Consider the following 22,074-nt stretch of genomic DNA (forward strand, 5'->3'; position numbering starts at 1 on the left):
GAGGACTGATCGTTCGTCCTCAGTGAGGGGGAGGTCGGGGGGGGGGGGGGGGGGGGGGGGGGGGGGGGGGGGGGGGGGGGGGGGGGGGAAATGGTGAAAACCCGGCAGGCTGGGGAGCTGGTGTGGGTTGTAGAGCTGGGAGTCGGGGCGGAACCCTATAACTGGAGTGGGTTGTGATGTTGGGGGGGAATGGGGGAGGAGTCATGAACAGGGGTAGTATTTCCATCCAGACCAAAGGGGTAGCCATGGGCACACGTATGGGCCCCAGCTACACCGCTTTGTTGACTACGTAGAACAGTTAATCTTCCGTAATTCCACCGGCACCATTCCCCATCTCTTCCTCCGCTACACTGATGACTGCATTGGCGCCACCTCGTGCTCCCGCGAGGAGGTTGAGCAATTCATCAACTTCACCAACACATTCCACCCTGACCTTAAAATTTACCTGGACCATCTCTGACACCTCCCTCCCCTTCCTGGACCTCTCCATCTCCATTAATGACGACCGACTTGACATCGACATTTTTTTTTTTTACAAACCCACCGACTCCCACAGCTACCTGGATTACACCTCTTCCCACACTACCTCTTGCAAAAATGCCATCCCGTATTCCCAATTCCTCCGCCAGATCTGCTCCCAGGAGGACCAGTTCCACCACAGAACACACCAGATGGCCTCCTTTCTTTAGAGACCGCAATTTCCCTTCCCACGTGGTTAAAGATGCCCTCCAATGCATCTTGTCCACATCCCGCACCTCCGCCCTCAGACCCCACCCCTCCAACCGTAACAAGGACAGAATGCCCCTGGTGCTCACCTTCCACCCTACCAACCTTCGCATAAACCAAATCATCCACCGACATTTCTGCCATCTCCAAACAGACCCCACTACCAGGAATTTCTTTCCCTCCCCACCCCTTTCCGCCTTCCACAAAGACCGTTCCCTCCGTGACTACCTGGTCAGGTCCATGCCCCCCTACAATCCACCCTCCCATCCTGGCATTTTCCCCTGCCACCGCAGGAACTGTAAAATCTGCACCCACACATCCTCCCTCACCTCCATCCAAGGCCCTAAAGGAGCCTTCCACATCCAAAGTTTTACTTGCACATCCACTAATATCATTCATTGTATCCGTTGCTCCCGATGCAGTCTCCTCTACATTGGGGAGACTGGGCGCCTCCTCGCAGAGCGCTTTAGGGAACATCTCCGGGACACCCGCACCAATCAACCACACCGCCCCGTGGCCCAACATTTCAACTTCCCTTCCCACTCTGCCGAGGACATGCAGGTCCTGAGCCTCCTTCACCGCCGCTCCCTCACCAGACGCCTGGAGGAAGAACGCCTCATCTTCCGCCTCGGAACACTTCAACCCCAGGGCATCAATGTGGACTTCAACAGTTTCCTCATTTCCCCTTCCCCCACCTCACCCTAGTTCTAAACTTCCAGCTCAGTAACTGTCCCCATGACTTGTCCGGACTTGTCCTACTTGCCTATCTTCTTTTCCACCTATCCACTCCACCCTCTCCTCCTTGACCTATCACCTTCATCCCCTCCCCCACTCACCCATTGTACTCTGCTACTTTCTCCCCACCCCCACCCTCCTCTAGCTTATCTCTCCATGCTTCAGGCTCACTGCCTTTATTCCTGATGAAGGGCTTTTGCCCGAAACATCGATTTCGAAGCTCCTTGGATGCTGTCTGAACTGCTGTGCTCTTCCAGCACCACTAATCCAGTATCAAACCTACAGCTCAGTGAGCAAACCTACAACCTAAACCTCAACCTGAGCTACAAACCTTGCCATTATAATATGTTAATGCAAAATTCTCACAGCATTAACAAAACTAAACCATAAGTACTGCTTCATGGGGAAACTTTCCAATAAAAATACTGAAGGTGGAACATTTTGTGTTTAGCCTTATACATCACCTCAGTTCAGCTCTGGTGCTATCAACGTGAAGATCAGAATGTCATGTTTAACTTCCTTATTGTAAAGTGATCAAATAGTCAATACCAACAGTGCAGTTTCTTACTGCAGAACAGCACTACTGTCCTGCCCACAAAGAACTGCACTTCTATCTGGGCCATTATACAAGCAGATTTTGAAAGTTTCAATGTAAAAAATCTCCACAAAAAATAAAAAAAAAACTGGTTCACGCTCCTCCTTTAACCCAAAGGAACTCAACTAACCATTGCCGTTTGGCTTTAGCAACACTCACAATAATCACTCCACACCCAAAAGCAATGCATAAGGATAGAACCAGGATGCTCTGCTTCTACACTGCTTCATTGAAAGATACCAGGAGTTAGAGCATTACATTATGTATCAAAGTTCCATTAAAAAGCTTGTAATTTCTTGAGTTTGAAAGAGTATTCAGAATGAAGTATTTAAATGACAAAGATCGGATCATACAATATTTGGGGAATGCAGTGAAATATAGTCAAATATCTGAATATCAATTATCTGAATTTCAGATTGTCTGAACAAAATCTCAAGGTCCCATAAAAACGCTATCCATTATCTGAACAATCCGTTATCGGAACTCTCAGTTTTTCAAACAAAATACTCCCTACCAGTGTCGTTTGGATAATCAAGGTTGTTCTGTATTGGTTAAAAACTGCCTCTACAAGGAACAGTAGAAGTCTGACACTCAATTCCCCCAAAACGACTTCGTTAATTGGAGTTTCAGAGACAGAAACCAGAAGACATTTATCAGTCAGGAGTTACGAAGGCAGACAGGGAGAGTTCAGGTACAGACCAGCTGAATTAAAGAGCTGGCTGATGGGACGGAATGGTCAACTCTTTTGCTGGCAATCACATTGTAAATACATGCTTTGCCTGTATGCAATTCTCAAGAAACTTCAAGTCCAAAAATATTATTGTTCTATATATTAATCACAGTGGGTCTTGTAAGGATGCGGTCCTGTCAATATCCTTAAAGCCACAGTCTACTGTAACCTCCCCACTATGGCATTCAGCCCTGATGGTTGTAACACAACCATGTGTGCCCCACAGGTTCACTAACAAAATTACTGGAGAAAGTAAATGCTATTTATTTAATTGACTGTCAGTAATATTTAGTGGGCACCAAGTGGACCAGGACAACTGTACGCCACAGATTTGTTCTAAATATCACGTTACTCCATACCAAATTTCACTCAGATTGGTTGAAAGGTAGAACATTAGGAAGTTTCTCTTTCAATGAGAAAAATATGACCACTTGCAATTCATTTTGCAAGCTGCAGGATGTTTTGTTGATGAATCTGATTGATAATATCTTCCAGGTGTGACCTCTTAAAGGTCAGGCATAACTGATGCACTAGTGGATGAGCTGCTGTTTCAGTCCTGGCAAGTTTACATGGCGGTGAAACAAGGTGGCTCATTGTTCTAAAATTATGTATTTTTTTTGCGAGTAGGGTGGAGGGATAAAAGTGCCTCTTTACATCTCTAGGATTACAGGACACAGAAAACCTTCTGGAAACAAGCAGAAAGCAAAATAAAAGAGTGATTTGTGTCTGGTTTTTATTCCCTCCGTGAAAATCTCTGCAATTCCTCAACAAAACAAGTTTCTTAGATGGCAATTGTAGATTTAAAGCTGGTTCCATTCCAATCAAAGCTTGCAGCTAAAGGCATGCTAATCTCTTCAAATACTTACTTGTCCCAAGTGACAAATGTTGCTCTCTGTGTTGAAATGCCAAGGGCCACCATCTGCTTAATGTTCAATCCAGAATCTAGATTAGATTAGATTAGATAACATTACAGTGTGGAAACAGACCCTTCGGCCCAACAAGTCCACACCGCCCCGCCGAAGCGCAACCCACCCACACCCCTACATTTACCCCTTACCTAACACTACAGGCAATTTAGCATGGCCAATTCACCTGACCAGCACATCTTTGGACTGTGGGAGGAAACCGGAGCACCCGGAGGAAACCCACTCTGACACGGGGAGAACATGCAAACTCCACACAGTCAGTCGCCTGAGGTGGGAATTGAACCCGGGTCTCCGGCACTGTGAGGCAGCAGTGCTAACCACTGTGCCACCGTGCTGCCCAGGAAGCACAAAAAAAAAACACAGGGTTCATTTTAAAGAAATGCATGAACTAGGCTAGAAAAACTTTGAGGTTTTAATTGACAGCTAATCTGAAGCAATGGGAAGGTCCAAATGTGGCTCGGAACTTAACGCTACTGAGGTATTCAGATAAAGCGTGGCACACCTCCAGTTAGTTCCCACCCTGTTTAACCAAGGATGAGTAACGGCATTTGCGAGGGAGGGGAAGGTGATAACAATGGAACTGCGCTTTCAAAAAAGAATCTATCTTCAGTCAAGTCCTACTTCTGACTATGGAACTACAAACAGTCTCTCCAAATGTGAAGAACAAATCGTATCAAGCTTCCTTCATCACCCAAGTAACCTGGCCCAGGATTCCAGGTAAGATCCCTGGCGGGTGAAAGTAAATTCGCCATAGTCCCTAAACACCATCGGGCTGGTCTCTTATGAGAGACAAATGCACAGAGTAGTTAATGAAACAGAGCACCAGAAGAAGTCAATGTGAATAGTTTACCAGCTAGAAAGAAACTGCCCTGAATACAGAATATTGTATCAGAACAGCAACAGACAATTTCAGCCTTGAAATCTATGCTGCATTAGCCTAACTCATTCATATGAAGTTCCTTTATTCACTACTTACAACAGACATTAGTCTATTCAAATCGCTGAACAAAATTTCATACAATCCAGTTAAACATGTACGTCATTTCAAAGTTTGAATTCAAAGTCTGTTTGAGATGATATTGAAGGGTTAATTAAACAAAAAAAAAACTAAAATTCTGTTTTGATATTCAAGCTATTTTTGAAGTAATTACACCTATCCATATCGCTGAAATCTACTCAAACCCCATATTAAGACAACTAAACTTGATAGTCAGGTCTGATGTGAAATGGTTCCACTATTGGGGGCCACACCTTCCGTTGCCAAGGCTCTGAGCTCTGGAATTAACTCTTGCCCCACCCTCTGTCTCATGCTCTTCAAGACATTCCTTCAAACCTAGCACAGTCAGCAAAATCTTAAATCAGCTGACATAATATCTTCCTATACCACTTATTCTTTGTTCCATAATGTTCCTATGAACCATGTCTTACAGTATTTAAGACAGCATGTAATCATCCTCACTGATATTATCAAAACCAGCAGAACATCAACTTTTAACTTTTTCTCACTCCATGTTGGCAAAGTCATTTTTGCTTCACAAGATAATATTTTTATCAAGATGCAAACAATGCCACGCTGAACCAAATTAGTTATCAAATAAGCAAGGAAAAACAAATTTCAAATCCTCCAGGACCTTTTGGTATTTCACCTTGCAAATAGTTTCTGAAAGCCAAAACAAATTAGATTTGATTAAAGCAGGACTCGAACATTAGCAGGGTAAGACGTGTGCAAATTTGATGAAAAGCAATTTCAAGACATCAGGAAATGTATACAAACCCGCTAAAAAGGGACAAATGCATAACAGAAATTGCATTTCAGGTTAAATCGTGAATGGCATAAACAGTGGAGTAGGTCAAAACACAGTTTAAATGCAAACTTGACTTTAAATGGAAGAATGAAATTGACAATCTAAACGGGTTCCATTCCTGTTAACTGATCCACAAAATGTCAATGTGACAGCTCTTGCATTTCTTGTAGCTTCAAATTAAGAAGTCTTTCTTCAGTTAATCTAAAAAGGATACCGGCTATTGTCAAGGATCATTTAAAAAATGGCTCAAAATTTCCACGGAGGCCGTCACTAGGGGCCTACAACAAGAGTGGGAGTCCCAGTTAGAGGAATTCCTCAGCATCAGCTGTTTTTTCTGGCACAGCATAGGATCAGAGCTACATCCTACAATCCCAAAACAGTCAGTTCCATTGACAAAGTAAACACATCCATCTTGCAATCTTCATGGAGGTACGCCAATGTCAAAGACACATGGTTTACCACCAGTTAGAAGACTCTTGAGCCATAGTCTGGACTTGGGAAATTTTTGAAAGTCATGTTAAAAACACCTTGCCCACGTTACCTCTAAAATAGTCCCAGCCCCTCTTTCCAACTCCAACTTCCATATCCAGCAACATCCTGGTAAATCTATTCTGAACCCTCTCCAGTTTAATAACATCCTTCCTACAGCAGGGAGACCAATTCTGAAGTACACAGTACTTCAGAAGAGGCTTCACCGACATCCTGTACAACCTCAACATGACATCCCAAATCCTGTACTCAAAAGGGTCTGAGCTATGAAAGCAAGTATACTAAATACTTCAACCAGCCCATCTACCTGGGATGCACATTTCAAAGAATTATGTACCTGAACCCCAGTTCCCTCCATTCTATAACACTATGTTAAGTTCTTTTTCCTGAGATTCTTGCACACTTGATGCAACTGCAATACACTGATTTCTGTGAACAACCAAAATTTTATTAGACAAGTACAAGCTGGGGAGAAACCCTGAACACACTCCGCCACGCGTGCAAAACATGTCGAGAGGTGTCCCCGAACAAAGGAAACAGTCCTTCCTTTGTACGAAATCTTTACATGACAGTCACTCCCCCACAGTCACATGTCCCTCAAGACACAATGCAGTGACAGCATTTCCAGAAACAACATAAATCACCCCTGAACAGCCAAATCTGTTGCAAATCACCTTCAACTACAGGGAGTAGTCAAAACTCCAACTGCAATGGTCCTATTGATCTTGAAGAGGATGATGATGCAAATGTAAATTACCTCTGAATAAGAGGAGATGGCCATGTAAATGTCTCTGAATGCCCAGGGATGGAAATGGAAAATCATTTACACTCTACATGTAGAACAGAGACATCCCACCCTAGCCTCGGGGCCTCCAATTTCCTGCAGATCAGAGCAAATTAACTCTCGTATCACAACTAGCCCAACAATACTGCATGGGAGGGCCCTTTATATAGAGGCTGACAGGAAATTTCCAAGCTTTGGCTTCTGTACAAAAACCTGGTCAATCATCCCTTTATTTTTAAACCTAATTTATTTACAGGAGTGGAATTTCCCTCCTGCCCTTGCAACTAAGTGCAGCTCTAGATTGAAATGTGAAAGAGAGAAACTTGAAAATTTACATTATACCATACTTTAGAAATCCTCCTTTAAGCTAATAATTCCGGTCAAGGAAACTGAAAAGGAAAAAATCAGATAAGCTTGCACAGACACTTTTTTGACCTCAAGTTGGAGCAGAGTGTGCAGCTGTGGGTGCCACATTTTGTAAAAGATGTAGCATTATACATAGTGTAGAAGGGGGTTACAACAACAGTTCTGGGAATGAGAAACTTCAAATAATGAAAACAGATTGATGAGGTTGGCACTGTTCTGCTCAGAGAAGGCGACTGAGAGGATATTTGTTAGAAGTTTACAAAATCATGAAGGGGAATGGGTGGAGTAGACAGTGAGAAGCTGTTCCTGATTGTAAAAAAGAATAAGAGGGCAGAGATTTGAAAAAAAAAAGTGATGTGCAGACAGATCAAAAGTGATGAGGGAAAAATGAGGGAAAAATTAGGGAAGCACACGCAAAGCAAATCAATGGATAGTGCAAATCCGCTTAGAATTAACAGGGCAGCAGAGTGGTTAGCACTGCTGCCTCACAGTGCCAGAGACCCGGGTTCAATTCCCACCTCAGGCGACTGTCTGTGTGGAGTTTGCACATTCTCCCAGTGTCTGTGTGGGTTTCCTCTGGGTGCTCCAGTTTCGTCCCACAGTCCAAAAATGTGCAGGTTAGGTGAATTGACCATGCTAAATTGTTCGTAGTGTTAGGTGAAGGGGTAAATGTAGGAGTATGGGTCTGGGTGGTATACACTTCGGCGGGTCAGTGTGGACTTGTTGGGCCGAAGGGCCTGTTTCCACACTAAGTAATCTAATCACTCAGTGAGTAGTTAGGGTCTGGAATGCACTGCGTCGAAATGCAGAGAAGGCAGGTTCCTTTGAGACATTCCAGAGAATACTGGACAAAGACGGTATGTGGGGTGGGGGGCTGAAAGCGAGATGCTCTTGGAATGGTCAGTGTGGACTCGATGGGGCAAATGGCCTGCTTCCACACTGTAGTTATTCTATGATTAGGTTACATTCCCCACAGTGTGGAAACAGGCCCTTCGGCCCAACAAGCCCACACCGTCCCTCCGGAAAGTAACTCACCACCCTCTGACTAATGCACCTAACAACTATGGACAATTTAGCATGGCCAATTCACCTAACCTGCATATCTTTTGGAATGTGGGCAGAAACCGAAGCACCCGGAGGAAACCCACACAGACAGTCGCCCGAGGCTGTAATCAAACCTGGGACCCTAGTGCTGTGAGGCAGCAGTGCTAACCACTGAGTCACCATGCCACCCTGTTAATTCTATTTGTGGATTTGCACTATCCATTGATTTGCTTTGAGTGTGCTTCAACTTTAAACAAATTCTGATTACACAAGCTATTGGCCCAAGTTCTCTGCCCTCTGAAAGTTTCCTGGAACCACAGCCAAGTTTTCTCCACATGGAGAACCTCAGACTTTCCCTGGGCCACCAAGCATAATGACCAAAGACCAGCATTGCTCAATAGGAAAGAAAGGCAGTACAGACTTGGGAGGAGTCTCCAATGATGTTGCAAAATTATCTGCTCTGTGTGTTACTTGAATCAGATAAACAGGAAACACTGGTATGGAAGAAAACTTGTGAAATTTTAAGTTCTGAGTTCTTTGACACTCCCAAGTTCAGGTTCCAGCTCAGCTCATGTTTTGTTGAAATCTTTATTCGGGTCTTCCTTCCATCAGGGCTCAACTGTGCCAACACACTCGACTGGTTTTGAATAGGCTATCCTCCATATGTACTGGAGTCAAGATTAGAGTGGTGCTGGAAAAGCACAGCTGGTCAGGCAGCATCAGAGGAGCAGGAAAATCAACGTTTTGGGCAAAGGTCCTTCAGGCTGGGAGTCTCAGGGATGGAGAGATAAATGGGAGGGGGTGGGGGAGGCGAAGGTAATTGAGAGTGCAACAGGTGGATGGAGGTGGGGTTGAAGGCGATAGGTCAGAGAGGAGGGTGCAGCAGATAGGTGAGAAGATTGACAGATGGGGCAGGTCATGGGGACGGTGCTGAGCTGGCAGGTTGGAACTGAGGTAAGGTGCAGGAAGGGGAAATGAGGAAACTGTTGAAGTCCACATTGATGCCCTGGGGTTGAAGTGTTCCGAGGCGGAAGATGAGGCGTTCTTCCTCCAGGCGTCTGGTGGTGAGGGATTGGTGGTGGAGGAGGCCCATGACCTGAATGTCCTCGGCAGAGTGGGAGGGGGAGTTGAAATGTTGGGCCACAGGGCGGTAGGGTTGATTGGTGCGGTGTCCTGGAGATATTCTCTGAAGCGCTCTGCAAGCAGATGGCCAGTCTCCCCAATGTAGAGGAGACCGCATTGGGAGCAATGGATACAATAAATGACATTGGTGGATGTGCAAGTCGCGGAGGGAAGAGTCTTTATGGAAAGCGGAATTGGGTGGGGAGGGAAATATATTGTTTTGGTTCTGTTCGCCGAGCTGGGAATTTGTGTTGCGGACGTTTCGTCCTCTGTCTCGGTGACATCCTCAGTGCTTGGGAGCCTCCTGTGAAGCGCTTCTGTGATCTTTCCTATGGCATTTGTAGTGGTTTGAATCTGCCGCTTCTGGTTGTCAGTTCCAGCTGTCCACTGCAGTGGCCGTTATATTGGGTCTAGATCGATGTGCTTATTGATAGAATCTGTGGATGAGTGCCATGCCTCTAGGAATTCCCTGGCTGTTCAGGGAATAAGCACATCGACCTGGACCCAATATACCGACCACTGCAACCGACAGCTGGAACTGACAACCGGAAGCGGCAGATTCAAACTACTACAAATGCCGGAGGAAAGATCACAGAAGCGCTTCACAGGAGGCTCCCAAGCACTGAGGATGTCACCTAGACAGGGGACAAAACGTCCACAACACAAATTCCCAGCTCGGCGAACAGAACCACAACAACAAGCACCTGAGCTACACATCTTCTCCCAAACTTTGAGGGAAATATTTCCCTGGTGGTGGGATCAGTTTGTAGATGGTGCAAATGTCAGCGGAAGATACGATGTGTTCAGAGGCTGGTGGGGTGAAACATGAGGACCGGGGGGTTCTGTTCTTGTGGCAGTCGGAGGGGTTGGGTTTGAGGGCAGAGGTGTGGGACATGGATGAATTGCATTGGAGGGCATCTTCAACCACGTGGGAGGGGAAATTGCAGTCTTTATAGGAGGCCATCTGGTGTGTCCTGTGGTGGAACTGGTCCTCCTGGGAGCAGATGCAGCAGAGGCGGAGGAATTGGGAATACGGGATAGCATTTTTGCAGAAGGTAGGGTGAACTGGAGGTCTACCTCTGGATTCCATGGCTTAGCCTGCAGCAAGTCCCATTCCCTATCAGCCCGGTGTTCTCTCACTTATAATGACTTTAACTCAAACAACACCCTGACTAAGAAATTCCCTTCCTTGGTTTCAAATCTATCAATTGCATAGTTGTAACATCGCTGGGTCTATAATCCAAAATCCCAAGCTAATGCTCTGGAAATATGGGCTCAATCCCCACCACAGCAGCTGTTGGAATTGAAAATCAGTTGGTTTTAAAAAAAAAATCTGAAACTGGGAGCTACTGCCAGTCATGGTAATTGTGAAAACATTGCAACTGCCAAAACTAATTCACCCCACTAACATCTTTTTAAACCAATCTGTTTAAGCACGTATTACACATTTCTAGAGCTGGCCAGACTTGAACCCTGGCATGCTAGTCCAGAGGTAGGGAGATAACAACTGCCCTACATAGCCCATACACTTTATAGGAAGGAAATCGACCTGGCCTGGATTACATGTGACTCTCAGCCACAACAGTATAGTTGACCCAACTGCCTTGCGAAATAATTGAGCAAACAACTCCGTTCAATGGCAATTATGAATGGGCACAGGTGACCACCTCACCAATGATGCCCATATCCCTCGAGAAAGTCTGAAGTCTCTCTCTCAAATCTTAGCCCAACCCACAAAGATATCTCCATTCTCGTATTCTGACCTTGTGCATTCCAAATTATCAGGTGACCATTGGTTGCTGTGCCTTGAGGTGCCTCCACTGAGCTTGTGAAGTTCCTCCAAATTGTGCAATGAGAAAAGGATAAATTAACCACCTTGTTGCAAAGAGTCCATAAGGAAAAGTGACATTCATTCATTAACACGGAAAACAAGTTAAATTGAAAACAACGTTCCTGAATCGAAATCAGAAGGGAACTATGAGGGTATGGGATTGGAGTTGACGACGATGGATTAATTACTTAAAAAGGGATGGAAGTGGATAGGCAGTGGCTAATATTAAAAGGAGCTAACGCATGAATACAACAATTCAAATCTTAGCTGGTGCAAAAGTAAGCAAGGAGGCTCAATTAAGGCTTACAAAAGAAATTAGTGATCGTATCAGACTAGACATATAAAATTGCCAGATAAAGTAGCAAGCCTGAGGACTGGGAGCAGTTTAGAATTCAACAAGAGATCAAAAGTTTGATGAAGAGGGGTAAAAGAGAGAGTAAAGGTGTAAGGAACATAAAAATGGACAGTAAAAACTTATTTAAACATGCAAAGTGAGAAAGATCAGTGAAGGCAAATGTATGTCCCTTACAGTCAGGAACGGAGAAATCCAACAGGGAACAAAGAAATGGCAGAAGAATTGAGTAGATATTTTGTTTTTGGCTTCACAAGAAAGGACAATTTCCCATAAAATGTTAAGGAACAAAGCCAGTTTTTTTGGACCTCCAATATGGATTATAGGTTAGATTAGATTACTTACAGTGTGGAAACAGGCCCTTCGGCCCAACAAGTCCACACCGCCCCGCCGAAGCGTAACCCACCCATACCCCTACATCTACATTTACCCCTTACCTAACACTATGGGCAATTTAGCATGGCCATTAGGTTAGATTCCCTAGAGTATGGAAACAGGCCCTTTGGCCCAACCAGTCCACACCGACCCTCCAAAGAGTAACCCACCCAGACCCAATTCCCTCTGAGTAATGCACCTAACATTATGGGTAATTTAGCACAGCCAATTCACCTGACCTGCACATCTTTGGACTATGGGAGGAAACCGGAGCACCCACAGGCATGGGGGAGAATGTGCAAACTCCACACAAACAGTCGCCTGAGACTGGAATCGAACCTGGGACCCTGCTGCTGTGAGGCAGCAGTGCTAACCACTGAGCCACCATGCCACCCCACTATACCACTAAAAAAAAAACAAATCTCCCCCCTCTTACCTTCAACCGCCTCCTTAACAACAGCAACAAATTGTTCAAACATCTCGTCTGGATTCACTTCCACCCAACCAGGCTTGGGATACAACATGCTTATCTGTTTGGCAAAATTGATAGCAACAATCGAAGTTAAAAAAGACTTTTAAAAAGATATTTACACAGCATCAATTGTTACATGATCAGTATACAGCAGTGCAGAACAAACTTCAGATATTCAAAAACTAAATCAAAGACCAACCATTTAAAAGATCAATCAACTTTAACAAATCACTAACGCAATCAACGAGACTTGATAAAATTTTAACATATGCAAATCATTTAATGCTCATTTTCCAGTGTTTGTCACTTGAACACCAGCAATTGTGAAATATGGAGATGTAGAATTAAGAAAAAGCTCATGGGTGTATCCGCACCAACTGCAATGATGTAAAGAAAACTGGGAGCAAGACCTGATTGGGGGTTGGGAGCTAAACGAAATGAGTTCCCAAGAAACTGGTCTCATAAGCTGCACTTGACTCCATCTACATCTCTCGCTGCTGAAGGAAAGCAGCCAAAGACCCCTCCAAACCTGGTTATATATACACTTTCCTCCCTGGGCAGAAGATACAAATGTTTGAATACACACACACAAACAAATTTAAGAACAGCTCCTCGGCGGACTTACAATCGGACTTCTCAAATAGTAAGTTGATTTTCTCTGCACCTTCTCTGTAGTTGCAACACTATGTACTGCATTCAGTTCTACTACCCTGATGTAATAATGGAAAGGTAGGATTTGCCTGGATAGCACGCAATACTTCTGACTGTATCTCAGAACATGTCATAATAAATAAATCAAATCAAAAAAGTTCAGTGTTTTGCATCAAGTTTACACTTCATGGATTATGCAGACTAACCAATATTGGCTCTGTAAGAATAAAGGGTCAGTCAGTCAGTTAACTTGGTTGGCTGAATGGTGGATTTGTAATACAGAGCAACACCAACGTGGGTTCCATTCCCACACTGGCTGTGTTACCAAGGAGGACTCTGATCTCAACTTCTCCCCTAGTCTGTGGCGTGGTGATCCTCAGGCTCAACTCGCCACCATTCATCTCTCTCGAATAGTGTCTCTACCTTTTCCTGGAGGAATGCACTGTAATATTCATTTTCATCAGTGTTACCATTAACTTAATGAAGAAACAATTATAGATTTATGGAAGAAATAATATGTTTGACAAACTGTCAAGAGGTTTCTGAGGCTACAACTAGTGAGATAGATAAGGGATAAACTAAGGGACGCAGTGAAAAATGAGGAATTGTAATGGAATCTGCATAGGCATTTTACTTCATTATTCCAGTGATGCTTGTGATTTTAAAATGTAGTTCTCCATTCTGCAATTGCAGCAGAACAATGGAATGTGGGTATTCTGCATGATTCTCATGTTTAGGCTAGAAGACTTACTTTCAGAGTTGGATTTAGTTTCTCTGATGCTAGTGATCTGTTTTTTAGTTTAAGTTTGTCACATTGATGTGAATATTTCCTTATACAAATCTGTTTTAATATCTTGAAAAAATCACAATGGAAAGATTTGTAACAAAATAATCACTGTGCACTCCTTAAAATAACTGCATAATTAGCATAGTATTTCATAAACTGTTATTGGTCAGAATTATTCACCCAAGGTCATTAAGACTCTACACTTGATAACTGCATTCAAGCTGGAACATGCCTTTAGCAGAGTCTCAATCATGACCTTCTGGTGACCATTATAAAATGTCTCTAAGCTAGATTGAAGAGACCAGGCATTTGTGCAAATGAATAGGGTCATTATTATTTTAAACAAAAACTCCCACAGAAGTGGGAGTTCAACCTCATTTGGAAACTTTAAAAACAATTCAAATTAGTTTACAAAACAGTGGAGAGAACTCCATCCAAATCAGATTTGAAAAGAACTGTACATATATTGTAACCATAGAATGTGTTATAAAACTGCATTAAGTTCCATTGAGAGTAACCGACTTTGACTGTCACCCAGTTTACACAGAATTGTTCCAAACCTCTCTCACAATTCTAGAGATTTAACCGTTAGCTGAAACAAACAACTTTGTAAAGTTCGAAGTCACATGACACCAGATTCTAGTCCAATAGGTTTATTTGAAATCACAAGCTTTCAGAATGTTTCTCCTTCGTCAGACAAAATCACTTCACATGAAGGGGCAGCGTTCCGAAAGCCTGTGATTTCAAATAAACCTGTTGGGACTATAACCTGGCATCACATGACTTCTAACTTTGTCCATCATTTGTGGAATTTTATTTAACCTTTCTTTTCAAATCAAACTAATTCATGGCACATGTGCATCACTGGCTAGACCAGCATTTCCAGCTCATCCCTAATTGCCTTTGAGAAAGTTGGAGTAAGCTGTCTTCTTCAGCAGTCTGCCTGCAACAGTCCATATGCTGAAGGGACACGCAATGACATTAGGAAGCGAATTGCAGGATTTTGACCCAGCGACAGCGAATACGCTGCAACATAGTTCCAACTTAAAACAGTTTGGGCTTGGAGGGGAGCTTGCAAGTGATTGCATTCCCATGCATCTGCTGCCCTGATCTTCTGGGTGGTTAAAGACTTGTGCTTGGAAGGTTTTGGAGAAAGTGAGGACTGCAGATGCTGGAGATCAGAATCAAAGTGTGGTGCTGGAAAAGCACAGCCTGTCAGACAGCATCCCAGAAGCAGAAGAATTGACGCTTCAGGCAAAAGCCCTTCATCAGGAAGATAATTTCAGAGCAGCATTTATGAATTATAGAGACTATGAATATTGAAAGTATTTAATAGGGTGCGAGTTAAGCAGGGTAGCTTTATCCTGGATTGTGCCAAGCTTCTTAAGCATCGTTGGAACTGAACCCAACGAGTCAAGTGGGGAATATTCCATCACACTGACTTGGGATTTGCAGATGCTAAGTAGTTATTGGGAAGTCAGAGGATTCCCAGCCTCAGATGTGATCTTGTAGCCACTATATTTAAATGGATGGTCCAGTTCTGTTCAGAGTTCCATTGACCAGAAACTGGGGGATTCAACAATGATCGCACTATTGAACCTCATGGGGTAAGAGTTAAAATTGTGTTTTGTTGGAGATGGTCATAGCCTGGTATCTGTCTGGTGTGAATGTTACTAGCCACTTGTCAGCTCAAGCCAGGATGTTAGCCAGATCTTGCTGCATTTGAGCATGGACTGCTTCAGTATCTGAGGAGTTGCGAATGGTGCTGAACAGTGTGCAATCATTGGCAAACATCCCCACTTTCAACCTTACGATGGAGAGAAGGTCATTGATGAAGCACCTGAAGATGGTTGGGCCTAGGACACTACCTTGAGGAACTCCTACAGTGACACCTGGAGCTGAGATGACTGACCACCTTACTTTGGTATGACTCCTTTGGGCAGAAATCTTTTTCTTGATCCTCACTGAAACCAGTTTCACTTGAGCTCCTTGATGCTACACTCTGCCAAGTATGGCCTTGACATCCAGGATCTGTGACATCATGAGCATTGCATTCTGGGTCATCAAGACCAAAGCTGTGAGGTTATAATGGCTACTGATCACAAGAGAGCAATTGAAGCTAACAGCCCAGTGCAATGAGAAGAAAGAAGATCTGAAGTTCCAGGTATATGCATTCCCTGGATTGTGAACAGGTTTTGTTCAGGAGTCTGCCCCTCAAGTTGATTTGTACATAAGTTGGAGCACAATGCAGAAGAGTGGAAAGCAGCTGCTTTTAAGGACAGGAAATGTCCATCTGTTAGGTCTTTAAAATTACATCACTATGGGATTGCATTTGCAAAGTATGAGCATTTGAGAGTCAAAGGTATTCAGCAACATCTACTTATCCCAGCTGGGACAATAATAAGGCTTGGACTAGTCATTCTACACCTACCAAAGAGATCTGCAACCCTTGGTAGGCCCCTAAACCAACGACTGCTGAACAAATTCTACTAAAGTAGAAGGATATTTTCACAGGTCTTGGATATCTCCCTGCTGAACATCACCCCAAAAGCATGAGAGACCATATCAGCATGTGTTGAGGAGCTGCCCTGAAGACAAGGGTGAAAGATAAAGGATCTGGATCAGCAACAGTGGTGGCAATGAAAATCCTGGGAAGTTGGGAATGCGCAATGATCCATAAGGACATCCGTAAAGCTTTTTTAGTGACCTCAACACCCTGATGAAATTTTGCTACAACTTGCCAGGTCAAAAAAGGGTCTTTCTGACCCTCAATGAGGAGTATGTCTGCCATCAGCTGGACAGGGTGAACGTACTTTGCTGACTGTATTCTGGACTGTTAGTGCTACCAACCATTTCACATTTCCATTGCTCCAAACAGTATAAATACACATAAACGCAAGATTACGCCAGAGTGGAAGAGATTGTGGACCATCTACAAATGTGCAATGTGTTGGAACAAGACACCATAAGCTGTAGAAACAGAATTAAGCTATTCAGCCCATCAAGTCTGCTCTGCCACTGGATCTAATTTACTGCATCAGGTGCTCCCGATAGGGTCCTCTCTCCATCAAGGAGACTGAACGTAAACTTAGGGAATGGCTCACCAAGCATCTCAGCTGGGCGTGCAGACCTCCCAATCACCGCACACTTCAATTCCCCCAACCACACACTTTCCAACAAGACCATCCTTGGCTTCCTCCATTGCCAAAACAAACTACAGCTCCTATCGGAGGAACAAAACCGTATCCTCTGCCTGCCTACCCTCCAGCCCAGAGGATTCAACATTGCATTCTCCAATTTCAATAACCTCCCTCCCAACCACCAACCCGATTCATTCCTGTCTGTGTGGAGTTTGCACATTCTCCCTGTGTCTGCGTGGGTTTCCTCCGGGTGCTCCGGTTTCCTCCCACAGTCCAAAAATGTGCAGGTTAGATGAATTGGCCATGCTAAATTGCCCACAGTGTTAGGGTGAAGGGGTAAATGTGGGGAAATGGGTCTGGGTAGGTTGTTCTTCGGAGGGTCGGTGTGGATTTGTTGGGCCAAAGGGCCTGTTACCACACTAAGTAATCTAATCTACAGGACAGGGCACAGGACACCATATTACATCAGGGTAACAGGACAGGGCACAGGACAATATTACATCAGGGGAAACAGAAAAGGGCACAGGACACCATATTACATCAGGGGTAACAGAACAGGATGCACGATACAGCTTTATATCAATGTAACAGAACAGAGCACAGAATTAAGTATTACATCAGGGGAACAGAACTGGGCACTGGATACAGTATTACATCAGAGTATGCCTCTGTCCTTCCGACCAAAGTGCACAACCTCACATTTTTTTTGCCATGTCCAACATCTCCATCATGGGTAGTGAATCAAGTGACCCTCTGGAAATTAGCTTAATGCTCAGCTGCCAAGTTTTAAAAAAAACACAAATGAAGTTGACTGAATTAAAAACCATAGAAACATGGCAAATAGGATAAGCTTATCTGCTGTCCCTTCAATATTATCCAAGTAGTGAATTGTGGAATTATTTGCTGTAGTGGGATGTCAAGGCACCGTTATTAAACTATAATCAAGGCTGAGTTCGTGATTTTTAACCATGAAAGGAATCGAGAGTTATAGGAAAAAGGCAGGAACGTGGAGTTGAGGATTATCAAATCACCCACCAGCTCACTGAATGGCAGAGGGGCCACAATGAGCTGAACGGCCTGCTTCTCATGATTTTATACGACAGTGCAGAAGCACCACCTTAACAGCGATTGAGAATGGTTCATCAATGCTGATCCAGCCAGTGACACACACATCCTGATAGAGAATAAAGTAAGGCATTTGTTACGAGGTCAAGTTAGTATTTCTGAATCTCAAATCCAATGACCATCCTTTGCAGTGAGTTTGTGGGAAAGTTTGTACTTTGACAAATTACAAAGAGACTTCATGACCCGAACAAATCAATGCACCAGGTTTATGTCTGTTGGCCATGGTCTCCCCATTTACAACTCTGGGCTTATCACATCCTGATCAGAACAAAGTCCTTTCATTGTCAGGATGTGACCTGTGTACTACCACAGAAGGAAACGGAGGCTGAAACAGTGAGTGATTTCAAGCAGAAGTATAGGCTGTCGAGTTAAAGGGACCAAAAGGGTTTGGGGAGACTGAGGTAGATGATCAGCCATCATCATATTGAATGGTGGAGGAGATTTGGCCTTCTCCTATTCCAGATTTCGAATAAGACAATCCCTCCATACCCAGTATTAACCTAATGAAGCTTTCCTGGACCATCTCCAGTATTTCTTTCTTAAGATAGGCAGACCAAAGACGTTCACTGCATTCCAACTATTATCGGGTGAACTTGGCGATTAGTATTTTGCGATCCACAGACAAGGACTCCCAAATCCCGCTGTTCTGCGGATTTCTCCATTTACATAATATATAATTCAGCTCTTGTACTTGTCCTGCTAAAGTGCGTAACCTCACACTTGGGGGCAGCATGGTAGCTCAGTGTTTAGCACAGTTGCCTCACAGCACCAGGGGGACCTGGGTTCGATTCCAGCCTCAGACACCTATCCACATGGAGTTTGAATGTTCTCGTGTCTGTGTGGGTTTCCTCCCACAGTCTAAAGGTGTGCAGGTTATGTGGATTAGCCATGGGAAATAGGGTTACAGGAGTAGGGTAGATGGGTCTGGGTGGGATGCTTTTTGAAGGGTCAGTGTGGATTTGTTGGGCCAAATGGCCTGCTTCCAAATTGTAGGGATTCTACGAATATAGTCCATTTGCCAACTTTTTGTTCACTTAATTAACCAATAAACATCTCTCGAAACTGTATGTATCCCCCTCACAACCTGCCTTTTCAGCTAATTGTGTGTCACCTGCAGGATTGGCTGTAGTCCATTCCTCAGCCAAATCATTCATTGACATTGTAAATAACAGTGGCCCCAATGATCCCTCGGGCAGCACTCCACCATCCTGAAAACATCCTCCTTATCCCAACTCTCCCATTTCTACTGGACTGTTACACCATTCAGGAGGATCACGGCCAATCCGACATTCCTCAACTTCACTTTCCTGACTTTTCCACAAAGCCCTTGACTTCCCAACTGATCAAGAATCTATTGATCATAGCATTAAATATATACAAGGATACTGCCCCTTAAGAAACCTGTTAGTTTCAAAGAGATCGCTTTTCATTCTTAACTCAAGTGAGTAGAGTCCCAACCATTTTAACCTTATGCTCATAAGACAATCAGGGATCATCCAGTGAACCTTCTCTAAGCTGCCTCCAATGCAATGATCTCTTTCCTTTAATAAAGAGCTATAACTGCCCACAGGATTCCAGATGTGGTCTCATTGGCACCTTCTACAATTGCAGTAAAACCTCCGTACTCATGATGTGGTGATGCTAGTGTTGGACTGGGGTGGTCAATGTTAAAAAAAAAATCACAACACCAGGTTAGAGTCAAACAGGTTTATGTGGAAGCATTAGCTTTCAGAGCGCTTGTCCTTCGGCAGGTGGCTGTGGAGAATAAGATCATAAAACACAGCAAACATTTACAGGGTGATGTAACTGAAATTATTCATCGAAAAAGAACTGGATAGTTTGTTAATTCTCTCATCTTTCACAATGACCATGCTGGACCATGAGATAAATCCCAGAACTTTTAATGAAGTGACATTTTCAAATGAACTTCAACAATAGGTGCCACGTCAGCTGATAATCTTCATACTGAAGATGTGAGCTTAAAGTCAGTCTCTCTGTACTCCAACATTCAAACTGAATCTATTTCTAAAACAGAGATTTACATAATCTTACACGGATCCATGCAATTTTTGAGCAAAATAAAAATGTAATCCTGCAGTACAAATTCACCCCACAATCTTGTGCTCGTGCATCCATGGTGTGTATGTGTGTGCACACACATTTGTGAGGGTGCGTGTGTGGGTGAGAGTGTCGGGGGTGTGTATATGTGAGCGTATGACAGAGAACGTGTGTATGAGGGAGGGTCTGAGAGTGTGCAGGAGTGTGCATGTGCGCAAGTGTGTGTAGTGTAGTGGGGTCACCTGTAGTGTGACATGAACCCAGGCCATCCCAATGGGCACTAAATTTAGCTATCAGCCTCTACTTGGCCACTTTGTGTCGTTGCCTGTCCCAAAGTCCACCTTGGAGGATGGTTACTACATACTCCTGTAGACTCGTATGCAAGCTCTCTCTCATACGCTCATACACACACACACACACACACACACACACCTTTTTGGGGTGAATTTGTACTTGCAGAATTACATTTTACTTTACTCAAAAACTGCATGAATCCATGTAAGATTCTGTAAATCCCTTTTGCAGAAATAGAATCAGTCTGAACATTGGGGCACAGACAGACAGACAGACTTTAACCTCACACCTTCAATCTGAGTTGACATGGCACCAATTGTTAAAGTTCACTTGAGAATGTAACTTTAAAAAACTTCAGGATTTACATATGAAAGAACTGAAACCAGCATAGTCATTCTGAAAGACGAGAGACTTAAACAATCTATCATTTCAGTTGCATCACACTGTAAACTTTAGTTATAAATTCTGTGTCTTAACAATCTTATACTCCGCAACCACCTGAAGGAGCAGCAATCTGAAAAGCTAACATTGCCAAATAACCCTGTTCAACCACAACCTGGTGTTGAGAGATTTTTTTTAACTTTGTCCTCCTTCATCTTTTACTCCTTGCAATAAGGACCAACACCCCATTAGCCTTCCTGATTTCCTGCTGTCCCTGTCGTAAAGGTTCTCTTAAGTCCCTTTGTGTTGCAGCTTGCTGAAATTTTTCTCCATCTGAATAGTATTGTTCTTTTGTCCTCACTTCCAAAACAAGCAACTTGGCATTTTCCCACATTCAGAGGAACCTCGATTATCTGAATTACATGGGTGGAGAGTATTTTGTTCAGTTAATCAAATTCCGGATGATTGAATGCCAGATAACAGTTTAGCTGAGCTTTGGGACCTTGCCGGATAATCCAATATTCAAATAATCGAGGTTCCTCTGTAAACTCAATTTGCCAACATTTTGTCCAATTACTTAGCCTGTCAACATCTCTCTGAACTGTTTGCATCTCTCTCGCAACTTGGTCTTTTCACCTATTTAGGTGTTGCCTGCAAATCAGCCTCTAGTACATTGACTCCCTTTTTCCAAGTCATCATTATATATTGGAAATAACGATAGACCCAGCAACAATCCCTGTGGATCCCCACTGTTTACAGTTCACCAACCTGAAAAAGAACCTGTTAACCGCACTGTCAATTTAATGTTTGTAAGTCTATTTACAGCCTATGTCAACAGAGACCCTCCAATAACATGAGCTGCTATTTATTAAGCAACTGAACGTGCAGTAGCTTGAAAAACACCCGCTCAAAACTGAAATGTATTTCATCACTGCTTGCCTTTTATCCAGACTGCTTGTTTCCTCCTCAAAACTCAATTTCAAGTATGATTTCCCCTTTGTGAAGCAGTTAACACTGCTTGATCATGTTAATGTATTTCTAAATGCTCTACTCATACATAGCATCATAGAGATATATAGCACTGAAAAAGACTCTTTGCTCCAACCCATCCATGCATATCTGATATCCCAACCTCACCTGGTTCCATTTGCCAGCATTTGGCTCATATCACTAAATTCTATTCATATACCCATCCATGTCTTTAAGTGTTGTAATCGAACCAGCCTTCACCACTTCCTCTGGCAACTCATTCCATACATGCATCACCCTCTGTTAGAAAAAGGTGC

The 22,074-nt window shown here is 43.6% G+C and overlaps 1 protein-coding gene across 3 annotated transcripts in view; it reads right to left on the reverse strand.

Moving 5' to 3' along the window:
- gk5 (glycerol kinase 5) overlaps positions 1-22,074 on the reverse strand; it is a 101,117-nt gene that overhangs the window by 72,296 nt on the left and 6,747 nt on the right. For 2 of the 3 annotated variants that reach the window (XM_072571967.1, XM_072571965.1), the window contains exons 2-3: positions 12,317-12,410; positions 3,653-3,728 (exon numbers count right to left, since the gene is read on the reverse strand). The exons of the other annotated variant lie outside the window; for it this stretch is intronic. In XM_072571967.1, the coding sequence (XP_072428068.1) occupies positions 3,653-3,728; positions 12,317-12,410 (170 nt within the window). The remainder of the gene's footprint in view (positions 1-3,652; positions 3,729-12,316; positions 12,411-22,074) is intronic. 3 annotated transcript variants of the gene reach the window in all.

The sequence above is a fragment of the Chiloscyllium punctatum genome, chromosome 6 (assembly GCF_047496795.1).
Source record: "Chiloscyllium punctatum isolate Juve2018m chromosome 6, sChiPun1.3, whole genome shotgun sequence".
Taxonomy (NCBI): domain Eukaryota; kingdom Metazoa; phylum Chordata; class Chondrichthyes; order Orectolobiformes; family Hemiscylliidae; genus Chiloscyllium; species Chiloscyllium punctatum.